We start from the raw sequence: 19,671 nt of genomic DNA, 5'->3' as shown, positions 1-19,671 counted from the left end.
AGTGAACTCCGGGAGTTGGTGATAGACAGGGAGGCCTGGCGTTCTGCGATTCATGGGGTCGCAAAAAGTGGACACGACTGAGCGACTGATCTGATCTGATCTGATCTGTGTTAACAGTAGTTACCTCTGGGGATTAGAATACATATGTGTGAAGGAAAAGAAGATATATGCTTTAATACTTTTAACTGGTAGGGTTATTGGGATTTTCAGTGTCTAATTCCAGTATCAGCTATGATTTTTCATTAATCACTCTAGAAAGTTAGCAGAGAGATCACTTTGTTGACAAAGGTCCGTATAGTCAAAACTATGGTTTTTCATTAGTCATGTATGGATGTGAGAGTTGGACCGTAAAGAAAGCTGAGTGCTAAAGAATTGATGGTTTTGAACTGTGGTGTTGGAGAAGACTCTTGAAAGTCCCTTGCACTGAAAGGAGATCAAACCCATCAATCCTAAAGGAAATCAGTCCTGAAGATTCATTGGAAGGACTGATGCTGAAGCTCTAATACTTTGGCCACCTGATGTGAAGAGCAGACTCACTGGAAAAGACCCTGATGCTGGGAAAAATTGAGGGCAAGAGGAGAAAGGGGCAACAGAGGATAAGATGGTGGGATGGCATCATTGACTCAATAGACATGAGTTTTAGCAAACTCAGGGAGATAGTGATAGAGAAGCCTCGCATGCCACAGTTTATGGGGTTGCAAAGAATTGGACATGACTTAGAGACTGAACAACAACAATGAGGCTTTATCTTTCCTTACTGATATTCCTTATTTATTCAATTTCTAACCTAACCAAAAAAAAAAAATCTCCCCAAACTCTCCCTCTGCTACTTTGGTGTTTTCAGACACCTGAAATTCACGACTAGAACTAGCTCATTTCTTTTAAAGAGGTGATAAAGGAAAAGGTTATACAATTTTAGATCAAAGATTTTGAGTTATGAAAGTATGGGGGAAAGTTGAGTTTTGCTGACTAAGCCAAGAGCTGGGACATTAATAGAATTCCTAGCCCTCCCAGTTTCTTGGGAATGAAACAGTATCAATCTTCACTGCAGGGGTTGAGGAAATGAGACTCTGCAAGCAAAGAATTTAGCACTGCATCTGGTTCATGGCTGTGAGGGTGAGGGTGAGGTAAGGAGGGACTCCATAACTATTAGCCATCATCACTGTTGTTTATATTAATACATTTCACACACATTTATAACTGAGTGATTTAGATGCCCTAATAACATAAAGGCATTAACAGAGATTGTTTTATTAGCCTTGATATCCCAGACATCTAGTCAAGGTGCTCAACAAACATTTATTGAGTCAACTGACTGACACAATAAAGTGATAATAGTACCTGCCTCGGAGAAGGCAATGGCACCCCACTCTAGTACTCTTGCCTGGAAAATCCCATGGATGGAGGAGCCTGGTGGGCTGCAGTCCATGGGGTCGCCAAGAGTCGGACACGACTGAGTGACTTCACATTCACTTTTCACTTTCATGCACTGGAGAAGGCAATGGCACCCCACTCTAGTACTCTTGCCTGGAAAATCCCATGGATGGAGGAGCCTGGTGGGCTGCAGTCCATGGGGTCGCCAAGAGTTGGACACGACTGAGCGACTTCACTTTCACTTTTCACTTTCATGCACTGGAGAAGGCAATGGCACTCCACTCCAGTACTCTTGCCTGGAAAATCCCATGGATGGAGGAGCCTGCTGGGCTACAGTCCATGGGGTCACACAGAGTCGCACACGACTGAAGCAACTTAGCAGCAGCAGCAGTGCCTACCTCATGGGGTTCTTTTCTGGATTAAATGAGTCAGTGCTAATCAACCTCTTAGAACAGGGCTGTGTATGTATTGAGTTGGCAAAAAAGTTTGCTCAGGTTTCCATAAGATTCAGTTCCATGAGACTAAATGTTTGCTTTTTGAGGTCCTCAGTTCCTTTATGAGAATACAAAGCCCACCGTCCTCTTAAGACTTTTGGTTTGAGGATCCATTTGGCAGCAAAACCAAACTACTTAGAAGGTCTTTATGTATTCCACCTAAAGTGAATATTTTGTTTAGCTGCAGAAGCACTGAGGTGTTTGATTATTCAGTGGACCCTTGACATTATGGGTTTGGGCAGTGCAGATTCACTTATACAGATTTTTTTCAATAGTTCAGTTCAATTCAGTTCTGTGCAGCTGCTCAGTCAGGTCCGACTCTTTGCGAGCCCACAGATTCCAGCACGCCAGGCTTCCTTGTCCATCACCAACTCCCAGAACTTGCTCAAACTCATGTCCATTGAGTTGGTGATGCCATCCAACCATCTCATCCTCTGTTGTCCCCGTCTCCTCCCACCTTCAGTCTTTCCCAGCATCAGGGTCTTTTCAAATGAGTCAGTTCTTTGCATCAGGTGGCCAAAGTGTTGGAGTTTCAGCTTTTCAATAGTAAATACCCCAATACTGCACAATCGTAGCTGGTTGAATCAGTGTATGTGGAGCTATAGATACAGAGGAAACACAGGTAGGAACCACATACACAGAGGACTGACCATAGGTTCCATGTGGGTTTTCAATTGCACATTGTTCAAGGGTCAAACTGTAGTTGCTACTGCTAGTACTCCTGGAGATGCTATAGGTGATACTACACAGTGCATGTGCCACATTATCTTATGGAATAGCAAACATTCTGATTTCTGCAATACATGTGGTATGAGGACTCTAGTTAAGGGACTGTGGACCACTGCAATCATCTTTGGAAAGTCTTGTAACATAGGTTTCAGTAGCATGAATATAAATATCTGACTTTGAAGAAAATTGAGAACATGAAAAACGTATATGCTAAAAGGTGGCATCTGAATTTTTAAAATACAGATGAAAACCAGATGACTAATTAGCCTTTCATAAGATAAATGCCTCCAGCCTGCCTTCACTCTAGTTATTTCCCTTCCAGTCTTACATTGGGCAAGGCGTAAGATTAATTGGGTCCCTCCTGCTGCTTTCTTAGGGACTTTCCCTGGTGAATTAGCACCTTTTTATTTTTATGTCTCCCTTTCTACCAGCTCTGATTATTAATATTTCAACATGTTTAAGCTTTCTCCATGACAAATATTCCTATAATAGCCCAAGTTCTCCTTCAGTAGACACCTTATACTCCTCTTGAAATACAGTTTACATCCACTACATCTTTTTCTTTTTTAATCCCTCAGTCTATGACACTTTGGCTTTCCACTCTTACCAATGCATTGAAAATGCTCATCAAGTTTACCAAATATCCAATAATTCCATAGTGCATCCAGATTGGTTTTTCTTAATATAAATGTGACCACGTCTGTCCCTTTTTAAAACCCTCCATAGTTTTCCAATGTCTTCATAATAAAGTCTATATATATTCAGAGAGGCTTATGTTTTACAACTCTCTTCTAAACTTCACAGTCAGTCCATCAATTCACAGATGCTGCCTGAATACCGACAATGTGTTAGGCAAGTTCTGAGCTTGAGGACACAGCAGTGAATCAGCAATAGTTTCAGACATCAAGAAGCTTATATAACCTAGTAGCTAGGAGTTGGGATATATATAAACAAAAATATTCCAGATGCTAGTAACTATTAATAATGGTAGAATGGCAGATGTGGTATATCAGGATATCTGGGTAACATTACAGCTGAAAGAAGGGGGTGGCAGAGGATGAGATGCTTAGATAGGCATCACCAACTCAATGGACATGAATCTGAGCAAACTCCAGGAGAGAGTGAAGGACAGAGGAGCCTGGTGTGCTGCAGCCCATTGGGTCACAAAGAGTCAGACACAGCTTCGCCACTGAGCAACAACATAGTTGAGAGAGCTGAATGTCTTAGCCAAACATGGCCAGCGCACTCCTACTCAGTTTTCAGCCAAGACTTCCTTTGGCAAGTTTTCCTCTAGCCTTGAGTTTGGGCTGGCTGCAATTCCTAGATGCTCCGAAGCACTGTGTGTTAACTCTATGTCTTCACCACTCTCATTTGCCTATGTCACTGCCATTACCTGTTTGATTCCACCCCCAGCAGGAACTGGCCTTTTTATTGCTGGTTACATAACAACACTGATAGCATTTGGTATGCCTGAATTGCTCAATCTATATTTCCTAAAGGACAGATGAAGTAATATCAGTAATTAATTTTCCTGATATTAGAGTCCAGTTTTGTTTTGTTTTTAGGGCCAACTATTTTGAAGAGGGACATTTGTCTTGTGAAAAAGTATGTGGCTGACCGAAGGAAAAGTCACATGAAACATTCCACTCATTATTTTCATTTGCTTTATTATTGTTATCATGAATATTAAAGCATAAAACTCAATACCTAGATTAAACAATTCATTTTTGGCTTATGCTTTTCCACTTTTTTTTTTAATTCCTAGGCTCTGTGAAAATACATAATCTTTTCCTATGTGAATTTTGAAATACGAAGTTATAAACTTTGTAAAACCTAGTGATTCCTCAGCTGTGTTAAATATTCAACTTGTGATGATAGTTCATAACTGCACAATTATTTTCCTTTTTAATCACATGGATTTCTGTATGTAGAGTAGATAAGCTCTAAGATCCATCTATCCATTTTAAATTATAACCTCAAGATTAAATATTAATACAAGCATGAAAAACATGATATTTTCAGGCTTGGACATATGCTAATCAACTGTCAAATAGATTATACCTGCCCAAATCTATTCTTTGTTTCATATGACTCAGCTTGTAAACTGATCCAAGGTAACTGAAAAATTCATCTGAGATCATACAACTTTTAAAAGTCAAACAGAAGTGATCCTTATGCACTGTCTATATTGAAACTATAAATATTGCTCTAAGACACCATTGTTCAGTCACTAAGTCATGTCCAACTATCTGTGACCCCATGGACTGCAGCACGTCACACTTCCCTGTTCTTCACTGAGTTTGCTCAAACTCATGTTCAATGAATCAGTGATACCATCCATTCATCTCATCCTCTATTGCATCCTTCTCCTCTTGCCCTCAATCTTTCCTAGCATCGGGGTCTTTTACAATGAGTCGGCTCTTTGCATCAGGTGGCCAAAGTTTTGAAGCTTCAACTTCAGCACCAGTCCTTCCAATGAGTATTCAGGACTGATTTCCTTTAGGATTCACTGGTTTGATCTCCCTGCTGTCCAAGGGACTCTCAAGAGTCTTCTCCAGCACCACAGTTCAGAAGCATCAATTCTTCAGCGCTCAGTCTTTTTTATGGTCCAACTTTCACATCTATACATGACTACTGGAAAAACCATAGCTTTGACTATATGGACCTTTGTCGGCAGTGATCTCTCTATTCTTTAATACACTGTCTAGGTTTGCCATAGTTTTTCTTCCAAGGAGCAAGCATCTTTTAATTTCATGGCTGCAGTCCCTATCTGCAGTGATTCTGGTGCCCCAAAATATGAACTCTGACACTGCTTCCACTTTTTCCCTATCCATTGACACCACGAAGGCTTTTAATCATGGAATTCTTACAGTGTAACTATATCCACTGTCTTATAATTTTTCATCCCTCAGTGATAGAGACAGAGGAGGGAAATTAAATAGCTTGGGAATCTCACTAGAGGATTAAAGACAAACAGAATTTTAAGAGGGTTTGTGAGACTGTTATAGGCTACTCACTCAAAAAAAGACAGTAACCTAGCAACAATCTGTACCACCTTTAAGGAAGATCAGGTGCATTCAAGTGAAAGACACACTCGACTTGTGAACAAGTCGTGATAGTTAAAACACAAGACAATAGATATGTTACACGAAGTCAGGAAGTTAATGGTCTTTGAAGAGCAGCATTTCTGTATGTAGTCAAGACAGGAATACAGGTAAAAGGGGAAAGAAACTATTTGAAAGAGGATATTATACCAAAATCTGAGATGAATTACTATATTTTAGTATATGTTAACACCCTTTTGCTGGAGAAGGCAATGACAACCCACTCCAGTACTCTTGCCTGGAAAATACCATGGACTGAGGAGCCTGGTAGGCTGCAGTCCCTGGGGTCGCTGTGAGTCGGACACGACTGAGTGGCTTCACTTTCACTTTTCACTTTCCTGCATTGGAGAAGGAAATGGCAACCCACTTCAGTGTTCTTGCCTGGAGAATCCCAGGGACAGTGGAGCCTGGTGGGCTGCCATCTATGGGGTCACACAGAGTCGGACATGACTGAAGAGACTTAGCAGCAGCAGCAGCAACACCCTTTTGCTAATCTACATGTGACTTAAACAGTGCCATGACAGTCTCAGACCACACGGGGTTCAAAGGCAGAACTGATGATGTAAAACCTTTATATCTACCCCCAAATGAGGAAGAAGGTAGTCTTTTCCCCACTTTTTCTTTGATTACAAAAAATGAGCCCTCTTTGTTCTCGGGGTTGCACTCTTGCTGGCCCACTTGTATCTTTCACAAGCGTCTTATGCTAATGAACTCACTGTTTGCCTATCACTTTGCCTCTTGCTGAATTCTTTCTGTGACAAAACAAAAGAACCTGAGCTTCAGTAAGTTCAGGTGAGAAGGTGAGCAGTTTCAATAGGAAAGACGGGTTTTGAGTCCCCTCCTAAGTCAAAGATTGTGGGTTCAAGTCCCATCTGAGAAGGAGGGTGGTTTCACCAGCACTAGAGAAACCCTTCCATTTTGATGGTGTATGTATAAAGCTGTCTGGAAACTGAAGCAATGGTAGAGAAATAAACATAATTAATGACAGATCATTCCTATGACTGAGGACAATCAACTTCTAAGATTTTAGTGAACAAAGGAAGCATTGTTGTTGTTTAGTTGCCATCTGTATACAACTCTTTGTGACCCCATGGACTGCAGCACACCAGGAAGCCTTAAAGGAAGGAAGCATTAAGGTTCCCTAAATCTTAGCAAAGATCAGACTTTTACAAACCAGACATCAATATTTCCTATTTAATGTTAGGCTGTCAGAGTAGCATAGCATAGTGATTAGACTACAGCCTATAGAGAATATCAAATATAAACTCTGCCTCCCTAGTCAGAATGTCGTAGCCAGAATTTCTCACTGTGGCTTTAGCAGGATGAAATCAGCTAAAATACATTCTCCCTTATTTTATATTAAGGTTATTTCTATTAAGATAATATATCCTCCTTTATTTTCTATTAAGGCAACATTACCACTACTAGACAGTCTATTTGATTTTGTCTCATTAGTTTTGCTACTCTATTTCTAGGTTACTTTATTGGACTTTGATGATAGGTGTTTCAAACCTTATATGCTTATCCAAAATAAGAGTTAATTTCTTGGCTTGGGTACAGAAATCTTAAAGAGTCAATTTACAGAAGAGCAAATCTGTGGATAAATCTGATAAACAGAATTTAATGGAATCAGATAAAGCAATGGTCAAAAAATTATCTGAATGATGATAAATAAGAAAAAGAGAAACTAAAAAGACATACTAAAGAACACCGTATAATGTCACTTACCCTTAGTTCTTCTTTTGTATTGAAACTATCAAGAAGCTGCTGATAATGTCTATCTGTCATTTGCCGTAATAGGGACAGGAGACAAGCAACAAACTCCCCCTAATGAAAAAAAAGATCAAGCATATTTTTTTAGCAAGACATAAAACAACATCAACAACTTACTTTCAACTCTCAAAGTGCTCTCAAATAGAACACTTAAAGAAAAAAACCCACTATGATCCAAATTTACCCCATGATATTGTCTTAATCTAAATTAACCATGATATTACAGTCAAAATTTCTCCCTGTGATGATGATCATTTACTTGGTACACAAGCATTTTATAATTTAGAGAGAGAGAGTGTGTGTGTGTGTGTTTAACTTAGGTGGAAGCTTTTCAGTAGGGCAGTAACTACATACACTTAAAGAAGGTGAGGCAATGAGGCCTCTGACTATTTATTAAGCATTTACTGTGCCTTGGTTCATTGTATCATTTAAGCCTCTTAATCAGTGCTATAAGGTAGGGAATATAATACTAATTTCTCTTTCTTTTTTTTAATTGAAGTATAGTTGATTACAATGTTGTGTTAATTTCTGCTGTACAGCACAGGGAATACTAATTGAAAGAAAGTAAAATATAGGTTTGGTGGGCTAAAAAGAAATTGGCAGAATTGGAGTTATTTCCAGCTTTTTATACTCCAAGCTCTTCCTATAACTTCCTGCTCAATATTTGAACTCCTATGATCTTCTCCAGCTCTTTAGAGGGCCTATCAGCTAACTTGCTGGGTGTAGAGAAAGCCATACACTGCATAATGTTGGTTTCAATCTCCTTTTAAGACCAGTTAATTTTTAAAAATTTTATTGAAATATAGTTGATTTACAATGTATTAACTTCTGTTGTACAGCAAAGTGATTGTTATATATGCCCTTTTTCATATTATTTTCCATTATGGCTTATCACAGGATATTGAAGATAGACCACTGTGCTATACAGGAGGACAATTTGTTTTTCCATCCTGTATATACTAGTTTGTACCCACTAACCCCAAATTCCCAATCCATCCCCCCCCCTTTTACCCCCACTTCCCTCATCAACCACAAGTCTAAGAACAGTTAAAGTTAATTGTGATTCTTTTGTGCTTGGGTGCTATGCAACTGACTCCTATAAAATCCAAATCTTAAAAATTAATAATGAAAAGGAAAAAAAATGTATAGCATCCATAGATTTGAGGAGTTATAAAATTGTTATCAGGCTTTCCTGGTGACTCAGAGGGAAAAGAATCTGCCCACCAAAGCAGGAGACACAGGAGATGTGGGTGGGTTAGATCCCTTGGTTAGGAAGATCCACTGGAGAAGGAAATGGCAACACACTCCAGCACTCTTGCCTGGAAAATCCAATGGGCAGAGGAGATCAGAGGGCTTCAGTCCATGGGGTCACAAAGAGTCAGACACAACTGAGTGTCTGAGCACACATACACACACACAAAATCATTATTGCTGACGCATTTCTAACTTAAAATATTGGTTTTCAATGAAACTTTTGCTCAGCAAAGAATTTACCTACTTTTAAGTACAATAGGAAAAGGAGTAAGTCAAGGCTGTATATTGTCACCCTGCTTATTTAACTTGTATGCAGAGTACATCATGAGAAACACAGGGCTGGAAGAAGCACAAGCTGGAATCAAGACTGCCGGGAGAAATATCAATAACCTCAGATATGCAGATGACACCACCCTTATGGCAGAAAGTGAAGAGGAACTCATAAGCCTCTTGATGAAAGTGAAAGAGGAGAGTGAAAAAGTTGGCTTAAAGCTCAACATTCAGAAAATGAAGATCATGGCATCTGGTCCCATCACTTCATGGCAAATAGATGGGGAAAGAGTGGAAACAGTGTCAGACTTTTTTTTGGGGGGCTCCCAAATCACTGCAGATGGTGATTGCGGCCATGAAATTAAAAGACGCTTACTCCTTGGAAGGAAAGTTATGACCAACCTAGATAGAATATTCAAAAGCAGAGACATTACTTTGCCAACAAAGGTCCGTCTAGTCAAGGCTATGGTTTTTCCAGTGGTCATGTATGGATGTGAGAGTTGGACTGTGAAGAAAGCTGAGCACCAAACAATTGATGCTTTTGAACTGTAGTGTTGGAGAAGACTCTTGAGAGTCCCTTGGACGGCAAGAAGATACAACCAGTCCATCCCAAAGGAGATCAGTCCTGGGTGTTCTTTGGAAGGACTGATGCTAAAGCTGAAATTCCAATGCTTTGTCCACCTGATATGAAGAACTAACTCATTAGAAAAGACCCTGAAGCTGGGAAAGATTGAAGGTGGGAGGAGAAGGGGATGACAGAGGATGAAATGGCTGGATGGCATCACCGACTCGATGGACATGAGTTTGAGTAAACTCCGGGAGTTGGTGATGGACAGGGAGGCCTGGTGTGCTGCGATTCATGGGGTCTCAAAGAGTCGGACACGACTGCACAACTGAACTGAACTTAACTGAAGTACATTTAAAACAGTATAAGCACAATAAGAGAGGTAACCAGTGGTAAGTGAATGTGGATTTAGAGAAATGCAGTTTAATTGGGAATTGGATTATTTGAGTTTTCATGGGAAAATATTATAGACTCATATGTACAACTTGAGACTAAAAGCTCAGAGAAGTGGGATTTACCAATAGCAGTAGCTAAGTCAAGACAGTCAAAGCCACCAGGCTATGGGAGGCCCAAGGATGCTACTTTACGGCCATGTTAGTGGTAAAGAATCCACCTGCCAATGCAGGTGATGCAAGAGATGCAGTTTAATCCCTGGGTTGGGAAGATCCCCTGGAGGAGGATATGGCAACCCACTCCAGTATTCTTAACTGGAAAATTCCATGGATGGAGGAGCCTAGTGGACTATAGACCACTGGCTTGCAAGAGTCAGACATGACTGAGAGACTGAGTGCATGCACACACACACACACGTGTGCATGCGCGCACACACGCACACACACACAGTATCAAGAGATGCAAGTTGACTCCTTGCATGTGTATAATAATTTGCAACACACAGATATGACAAATTAATATTTCTACACATTTTTTAGGACAAATATTTAAGAGCTCACCAGTATGGGCTAGCAGAAATACTCTCTAAGCTCAATATATTACTTTGTTAATGTCTGCACTTTTTAGCTGCTTTTATGTCTCAACCTGAAAACACAAATCTATTTTTCATTCAATTTTTGAAAACACAAATCTATTTTTCATTCAGTTTTTCATTTTCGGTTTTTCTACACCTTAACCACACTATCTCCAATGTATCTATGAGATTAACATTCTTAGACTATTTATTTCAACATACATTCTGTCTATGAATAGTGATATATCTTAAGTGACATTATTTTTAATGATTTTAGTAAATCATAAAAATTACTCAAAAATGAGAAGATTTTCATTAAATCTTTACAGTCACTGTACTAAGAGAATCTCTCTCTGAATCTGTATTATTGACTATTTATCTCTGTCACATCTGGTTTAGGCCCAATGCAAACAACTTGTCATGCTAATCTCTCATCCTGGCACATTTAAGACATGTTGTCAATTCCAATATCTACCTTACAATGTCATTTTATTTATTCACTTCATCAGTTTAGGAACATTTAACCCTGTTAAAAGGCAGAGATGTCCAATATTTCACTGACATATTTTTCACCTGTAATTTTAAAAGACTTTAAGTGTCTGCATGAAAGCTGTAGACTCATAATTTGTTAAAAATAAAAAATTACTGTCGGCCAAGGTTCAATTCATATTAATGTTGGAATTTAAGTAAAAATCACCTTTAGCAAGAACTCCACGCCACAGAGGTTGCATGCATATTACAACTAGATTGAGTATAATGGCCATTTCCACTAATACCTGGGAATACGGTTAGTAGATGGCTATAAGGTCTTCAAGAAACCTTCCATTATATATACCCAAATTTCCCCCAGAATTCGCCTTATAGAATTCTGTCTTCTTCTTCCCTCAAACACAGTCCATAGCACACAAAAACTTTAGACAAATGTAGAGCTATGCCTTAGACATGGCTCCTGCTGAACTGAGTCACACTCACTATGAATGGTGCTGAACAGAACTATGTACACAGATGCCTTTACCAACTGGAAGGAACTCTGGAGTCCAATAGATGCGGGGGTGAACACATGGCCATATATGCCTCTTTATAAAATCTGCTTCCATGTACAATGAGACGTTTGAAAGGAACTGATTACAATGGTGCTCTGCCCTCCCCCAACTCCCCTCAACTAGTGAGAGTATTTTAAAGCTTAAACAGCAGTTGGTAGAAGAACAAGAAGTACAACCCATTTAGGTGGTAAAAATAAGGCTACTGTTATCTGGAATTGTGACAGGAGTGGAAGCCAGTCGCCCTGTTGGTGTTACCAGGAGACAGGGTGACAGATGTGGCACTGACAGAGAGCTGAAACACGTCACCATGACACACGGTGGCCCGGCTTTTACCCACAGCATGTCCGCTTATAGTGGGCACTTTTTATGTAAAGACAGAAAGGTGCTCAGGGTAGGACTGCCATGGAAAAACTCCCTATTCAGAGAGCCTGTTCTCTAATTCAGAAAGAGGAAGAAATTAGGACTTCAGTGCCCAGAGAAATAACCTTGCCAATGATCAGAACCTATTTCTCACCTTAGAATTAGTTAAAAAGTAAGTAGCTCTTTTAGGGGCTTTCCTGGTGGCTCAGCAGTAAAAATCTGCCTGCCCATGCAGTAGATGCAGATTCAATCCCTGGGCCAGGAAAATCCCCTGGAGAAGGAAACAGCAACCCATTACGGTATTCTTGCCTGGGAAATCCCAAGGACAGAGGACCTGGAGGGCTACAGTCCATTGGGTCATGAGTTGGACACGACTTAGCAACTAAACAGCAATAATAAACAACAATAAAGCAGCGCTTAAAGGAAACTGCCTTCAGCAGGAAGCCCCTTTTCCTTGTCACTTTAGCAGAGATACACTATAACTAACTTTTAAACCAGGCACCCTCATGTTCTACTCATCCCCAGCCCAATACAGCTTTCAAATCTTTTAATCACACAATACTTTGCCTAACTTGTCCATTCTTTCTGTAGATCAAAGAAGTAGAAATGAAGAATAAGTAATGAACAAATGACCATATCTCTTCTCTAGCTTTCCCTTCAGTAATCTGAACAAAATGTGTGATCAAACTGTATGAACAAGATAACATCTAGAGGACGATCACAAGGGTTGGACAAGTCTGCACACAGTTGAAGAATGGTGGTGATTCTGACACCCTATCTCCATGATGAACTGAGGTTACTTCCTTGTTTCTTTTAAAAGCTTTTGTTGCTGAGCAGAATCTTTGGAGGTGGTTTTGGGGAATGCTGAGTTCACCATCTCCCCAGATGGCTGGCATTTTGATTAAAGGCATCTTTCTTTTCTACCATTTGTGAATGTGTAATTGATCTTGTAAACGGGAAGCAGCCGAACTTGATTCATTCAATAACAACAACAACATAGGTATTACTTCTACAATAATAATAATATTAGGGACTGGTGTTGCTACTACAATTACTAATGGCTAAAATGTACTGATAGTGCTTAAACACTTCTATAGATTTGATGAAACCCTCAAACTCACGTTGAGATAAGTACAATTACTTTCTCTATTTTAAAGGCAATTAAACAGAAGTTTGCCCAGAGCATGCACAGCTAATCAAAGGGCAGAGTAGGATTCAGACCAGGTCTGCTTGGGGATTCAAAAAAAAAAAAAAAAAAAAAACTATCTTGAAGCATAAAATCTATAAATCCAAGATACCAAACTATTTAAATGCATATTCCTTGCAAACTTCATCCCATATACCCAGAGTTTGGTTTGGTACATGGCAAGGGCCACAAAACAGCTATGGTGGGAAGGGTTTCACTTTATGTGATTTTCCTAAAATTGTAGCAAACCGGACAAACCCCCTGTCTGCCCAAACCCACCCATGAGCATCACTCACTGCTTTCTCAAGTCTCTTAATTTGCACTGATTATTATACTGTGAGGAGTTCTCAGGTGACTCAGTGGTAAAGAATGCACCTGCCAAGGAGGAGACACAGGTTCGATCCCTGGGTGGGGAAGATCCCCTGGAGGAGGAAATGGCAACCCACTCCAGTATTCTTTCTGGGGAAATCCTATGCACAAAGGAGCCTAGAGGGCTACAGTCCAAGGGGTTGCAAAGAGTCAGAAACAACTGAGCAACTAAACTACAGCATTACGCTGTGAAGACCTACAGGTCATGCATGGCCCAGAAAAATTTGACAGCTTCAACCCTGTTGATAGATACAAAGCAGTTTGACAAAGAGTTTTAGCTTTTGATCTTGGGCAGTCTTTGACCACATGGAGCATTTCCTGTGATTTTGTTTGCTCGGCTATTATAATTTTAGGACTGTGTTGGAGTTGTATTGCCAGGAAGCAGTTGAAATGTCACCAGCAAAACCAAAACGAAGGAGACTTTCTTCTGCTTTGGGGAAGTTGGAGTATATATGCTTTTTCCAATTCCATCTGCCAAGTACAACAAAAACCCCTCCATTATATATAAAACAAACAAGATGACTCTGGAAAGTGGAAAGAGAACAGGCCTGCTAGAGACCTCAGACCCAAGAAAGGACAGGGTGCTGCGTTCTCTGGGTTTTCTTTTTGCCTCCTATATCCTGCTCCTGGAGTTGAAGAAGCTGGCCTCCTTGAAATAACAGTAATTGCAACAATCTCCCTAACTACCCCCGCTACCCTCGCCTCTGCTCGGCATCTCCCAGAAAGCTTGCTCTCTTAAGCCAAAGCACCAGGAAAGGGTAAGTTTAACAAGACAAAACTTTTAGCAGTCACTTCTCCTGTAGCTCAACATCACAAAAATCTGGCTGTTTTCAAACCTGCAAGAGCCAAATGGGGAGTCCAGATTTCCCTCTTTACAAGGCTGTGATGGGATACCCCAACATCTGTCTCCAGAACGAAGAGTCAAATAGGGGGCAGGTATTTTCATGACCACTCATCTGTGTCAGTGAAGCCAAGGTAAGGAGCCTGGATTTCTGCCTCCAACTGCCCATCGTGAGTTGGCATCCTAACCCTTTCCTTGCTAAGTAGTGTCACATAAAGCCATGTGAAACAGAAGGTTTAAATAAGATCCAGAGTCTTATAATACAAAAATGTCCAGATTTCAACTGAAGATCACTCATCATACAAAAACCCAAGAAGATCTCAAACTGAATGAAAAACGACAAGAGATGTCAACACTGAGATAATAGAGATGTTAAAATTATCTGACACAATGAATATAAAAATCAACTCAAAATGGTTCACAGAGTTTAATGTGACATATAAAACTATAATACTTTTAGCAAAAGAGAAAAAAAACCTAGGAGATAACCTTCAGAATATAGGGCTAGACAAAAAGAGTTCTTAAACTTGACATCAAAAGCATGATCCATCAAAGGAAAAACTGATAAACTGGACTTCATCAAAATTAAAAACTTTTGCTCTACAACAAAAAGACCCTGTTAAAACGATGAAAAAACAAGCTACACAGTGGGATAAAATATTTGTAAATGACATATTCAACCAAGGACAGCAATCCAATTAGAAAAAGGAGAAAAGACATAAAAAGACATTCCACTGAAAGCAATATATAGATGGCAAAAAGTATGTGAAAAGATGTTTGGCCTCATTAATCACTAGGGAAATGCAAGTCAAAACCACGATAAGATACCACTACCCACCTATCAGAGTGTCCCCATCCTTCCCCACTCCCCAAAGTGACAACACTAAATGCTTATGAGGTTCTGAGAAATTGGGTCATTCATGATACACTGCATATATGAGAATGTGAAGTTATACACCCATTATGGAAATAGGTAAGGCCATTTATTAAACACCAAAATAGGCTACTACCATACAATCCAGCAACCATACTCCTGGGAGTATTTATCCTAGAGAGATGAAGAAGTATGCTTACATAAAAACTTGCATGCAAATGTCTATAGTAGCTTTGTTAGTAACAGCCAAATTCTGGAAACAACCATGATGGCTTCTGGTATAGCATATCTATAGCACATCCACACCATGAAAATGACTGAGTAAGAAAAAGGAACAGATATATAGATTTATATATATGTATATATACACATACACATTGACCTGGATGAATTTCTAGAGGATTAAGCTGAGTTAAAAAAAAAAAAAAAAGCCAATCACAAAAGTTATGTACTGTATGGTTCTACTTGTATTACATTCTTTTTAAAATTTTTTTAAAAATCATAGTCTATTTATAATGTTGTACCAATTCTCTGTTGTACAGCAAAGTGACTCAAGTACAGCATTCTTAAAATGACAAAGTAACAAGAAAAGGAGAACAAATTTTGTGGTTGACAGGCTTAAGGAGGAGGTGAAGATGGGAGAGAATTGAGTTTGGCTATAAAAGGGCAAGATAGGGGATTCTTGGGGTGGTGGAATCTTCTGCATCTTGACTGCATTACTGTCGATATCCTAGTTGTGATACTGTGCTATAGTTCTGAAAGATGTTACTATTAGGGAAACTGGAAAAAAGGTACATGGAATATCTGTATTATTTTTCACAATTGCATGTGACTCAAATTATCACAAAATAAAAATTTCAAAAAAACATGAGAAGACAGAACAAAAAAATTCAAAACAAACTCCCGCAAACTTTCAAACCCACAATGATCTCCAGTGGTTTTAAGAAAAAACAACATATTTTGAGCATTTACCATGGACCAAAGAGTTGCCAAATATACAAAGCTGACCCTATGAGGTAGGTGGCATTTTACACATGAAATTCCACCAGATCATGAGAAATTAATAGCTTGCTCTTCTTTTCTTTAATGAGGTAGTACAACTATTACATATATTAGGAAGTTTTTTCATACAATCTTTAACCTTTGTTTGTTAAAAGAAATTGAGTAACTTTACTTTCCAAACCCAGAGCTTGGCAGGAAGAACAAGGTAAATCTCAGCTCTGAAAGCAGAGAAAATAAAATGCCATACAAGATGGCCATCCTTAAGGCATTCAACCCTGGCAGGACAGCCAGGGTGGGCTTTCTTTTTTGTTGTTTGTTGTTTAGTCCCTAAGTCCTGCCCAACTCTTTTGCGACACCATGGTCTGTACCCCACTCTGTCCATGGGACTTCCCAGATAAGAATACTGCAGTGGGTTGCTGTTTCCTCCTCCAGGGGATCTTCCTGACCCAGGAATTGAACCTGCACCTCCTGGATTGCCAGGTGGGGTTTTTACTACTGAGACACCTGGGAAACCCTCTATTTCTTTAAGTAAAAGAAAAAAATATTATCTTCATCAGGAGTTAGGCAAACATTTTATGATAGTGGTTCTAAGTGCACGATTTGTAAAAATAATAGCAAAAGGCCGTCATTTTGGTTAATAACCATGAAAACTATAGCATCCACTCCCATTTCTGCAAGTGGTGTTTAGAAGAATGTTCTGAATCAGACCTTAAAAAAAAAAAGCCCACACTGGTCAACTGAATGTGAGTTTCAAATGTGAAAATTTATGTACCCATCCATCCACCTATATATCTCTCTCTCTACACACACACATATAAATATATATACAAATAAACTATCACATAAATTATGGCTTAATATTTATAACTCATGTTACATTAGATCCATAAAATAGTGGAGCTTGAAGATATCTCAAAATCACCAAGTCAAACTTCCACAATTTATAGCTGAGGAAACTGAACTCCCCCACCAACCTGCCACCAAATTAAGATCCTTACTAGCCATAGCAAAAAATTCACAATCAAAACTTAGGACCCTTGACTGCTATTGGTCTGTTTCACTGTTCTAACTTTCTCAAGCAATTTGATGAGTGAAAAGAGAATGGATAGTTATCAAGGAGACTGAGGATAAAGAGCCACAGATTAACTTGAATTGGGCAAAATGGGGGAAAAAAAAAAACTGGGCCAATTTGGGCTTTCTGCAATTAGAAAAATCTTAATCCAAGATCTTTTAACAAATATGCATCTTATTCCCATCCCCTGGTAAAACGAAGGTAAACTTACATACATTTGAAATGAACACAGATCATCTCCCAAATTCAGATTCCCCAGATTCTTACAGCAACCCACCCTCAAAGCAACTGAGGCTTTAACAACCACAACTCTGCAGTTTTACGCCATGGCCTTACCGTGACATCCTGGAACTGAAGCCTCATGGTGGAGCCAGATGGCTGCGGACGACTGGTGATCTCCAAGATGGTTCTCAGCAGGATGTCCAGCAGGCTGGCCACTATCACATCTATTTCCTCCAGCACAGATTTTTCCTAAAGGAAAAAGAAATAATGTGCTCAGGAAATTGTGGCCTAAAACAAGAGTCCTAACAAAGGACTTGAGCTCGTCAGTCCTGGACCTCCCCTAATTTATCTATGTGAATGACCTTTCACAGAAAACAAAAGGCACAGAGATGTTAACACCTTACCCAAGAGTATGTGACTCCGCAGTGCAGTGGGAACCTGGGATGCAAGTAAAAAGGTGGGGTGATGGTCTGGAACATACCCCAAACTAATTCGGAATATCAGCTATGCCACTAACATGGTGTGTGTCTCTCTGTGAGTTAAGTTTGCCTCTCTGGGCCTGACAGTTCACTAAACATCCCTCTTGGTTTTAAGGGTTTGTAATCCTTTGATTTCAGATTGTGTTTACATTTATTCTTCTCATCACTGGAGTTGCATGGGTCATTTTCCAAAACTCCTAAGTGTAAATAACTATTCCTATAAAGTGATTTTTCAGTTCAGTTCAGTTCAGTCGCTCAGTCGTGTCCAACTCTTTGCGACTCCATGGATTGCAGCACGCCAGGCCTCCTTGTCCATCACTAACTCCCGGAGTTCACTCAAACTCATGTCCATCGAGTCAGTGATGCCATCCAGCCATCTCATCCTCTGTCATCCCCTTCTCCCACCTTCAATCTTTCCAGTATCAGGGTCTTTTCAAATGAATCAGTTCTTCACATCAGGTGGCCAAAGTACTGGAGTTTCAGCTTTAGCATCAGTCCTTCCAAAGAACACCCAAGACTGATCTCCTTTAGAATGGACTGGTTGGATCTCCTTGCAGTCCAAAGGACTCTCAAGAGTCTTCTCCAACACCACAGTTCAAAAGCATCAATTGTTTGGTGCTCAGCTTTCTTCACAGTCCAACTCTCATATCTATACATGACCACTGGAAAAACCATAGCCTTGACTAGATGGACCTTTGTTGGCAAAGTAATGTCTCTGCTTTTGAATATGCTATCTAGGTTCCTTCCAAGAAGTAAGCGTCTTTTAATTTCATGGCGGCAGTCACCATCTGCAGTGATTTTGGAGCCCCCAAAAATAAAGTCTGACACTGTTTCCACTGTTTCCCCATCTATTTCCCAAGAATGTAAAGATTAGCAAACAGCATTCAGTCTGAATGAATGATGTTAGTTACAGACTGGACTTAATGTTAGTGGCCGTGGTGGGACTGCTCTCCCAAAGCAAAATGAATACTATCTAAGCCCCAGAACTTGAGAGAGAGCAAAATTTTAGTTCTTATTATACCTGCACCAGACAAAGGACTATGGTGACAAATGCTTTGTGTAGCAAGAAGATTACTTTTGAAAAGAAAACTTTTAGAAAGTATGAGTTTGAAGGACCCTTTTGGCTGGGATTTTATGATAAACTTTCTTACACTGGAAAGAAAACTACTAAAGATTCCCCCCCAAAACAGAGTTTCTGCTCTGACTTCCTTATCAGATAAGTGCAAAAATTGACCAAAACTTCAACAATGGAATGGGAGGAAAAAAAATCATCTCTACTAACACCTGACATTTTTGGTTTTCTGCAGTAACCTTTTAAACTTACTTCTCACTCTCAGCAATGAGAGTTAGCAAAAACATTCTCACTAGGCATGGTATGCTGCTGCTGCTGCTAAGTCGCTTCAGTCGTGTCCGACTCTGTGCGACCCCATAGACGGCAGCCCACCAGGCTCCCCCGTCCCTGGGATTCTGCAGGCAAGAATACTGGAGTGGGTTGCCATTTCCTTCTCCAATGCATGAAAGTGAAAAGTCAAAGTGAAATCGCTCAGTCGTGTCCGACTCTTAGCGACTCCATGGACTGCAGCCTACCAGGCTTCTCCATCCATAGGATTTTCCAGGCAAGAGTACTGGAGTGGGGTGCCATATAGCTGTACTTTAATGAATTGGGTGTGTAAAAAGCAATGGTCCCTCCTAT

General features: G+C 39.9%; 1 protein-coding gene across 4 annotated transcripts in view; it reads right to left on the bottom strand.

The window, feature by feature from the left end:
• The window catches only part of DOCK4 (dedicator of cytokinesis 4), a 474,663-nt gene that overhangs the window by 111,951 nt on the left and 343,041 nt on the right, over window positions 1-19,671 (bottom strand). For all 4 annotated transcript variants that reach the window (XM_045166403.1, XM_045166401.1, XM_045166404.1 and 1 more), the window contains exons 25-26: window positions 17,614-17,748; window positions 7,430-7,528 (exon numbers count right to left, since the gene is read on the bottom strand). In XM_045166403.1, coding sequence (XP_045022338.1) covers window positions 7,430-7,528; window positions 17,614-17,748 — 234 coding nt within the window. The remainder of the gene's footprint in view (window positions 1-7,429; window positions 7,529-17,613; window positions 17,749-19,671) is intronic.

This window comes from Bubalus bubalis, chromosome 8, assembly GCF_019923935.1.
Source record: "Bubalus bubalis isolate 160015118507 breed Murrah chromosome 8, NDDB_SH_1, whole genome shotgun sequence".
In the NCBI taxonomy this organism is placed as follows: Eukaryota; Metazoa; Chordata; class Mammalia; order Artiodactyla; family Bovidae; genus Bubalus; species Bubalus bubalis.
This window is presented reverse-complemented; position numbering and strand designations above follow the sequence as displayed.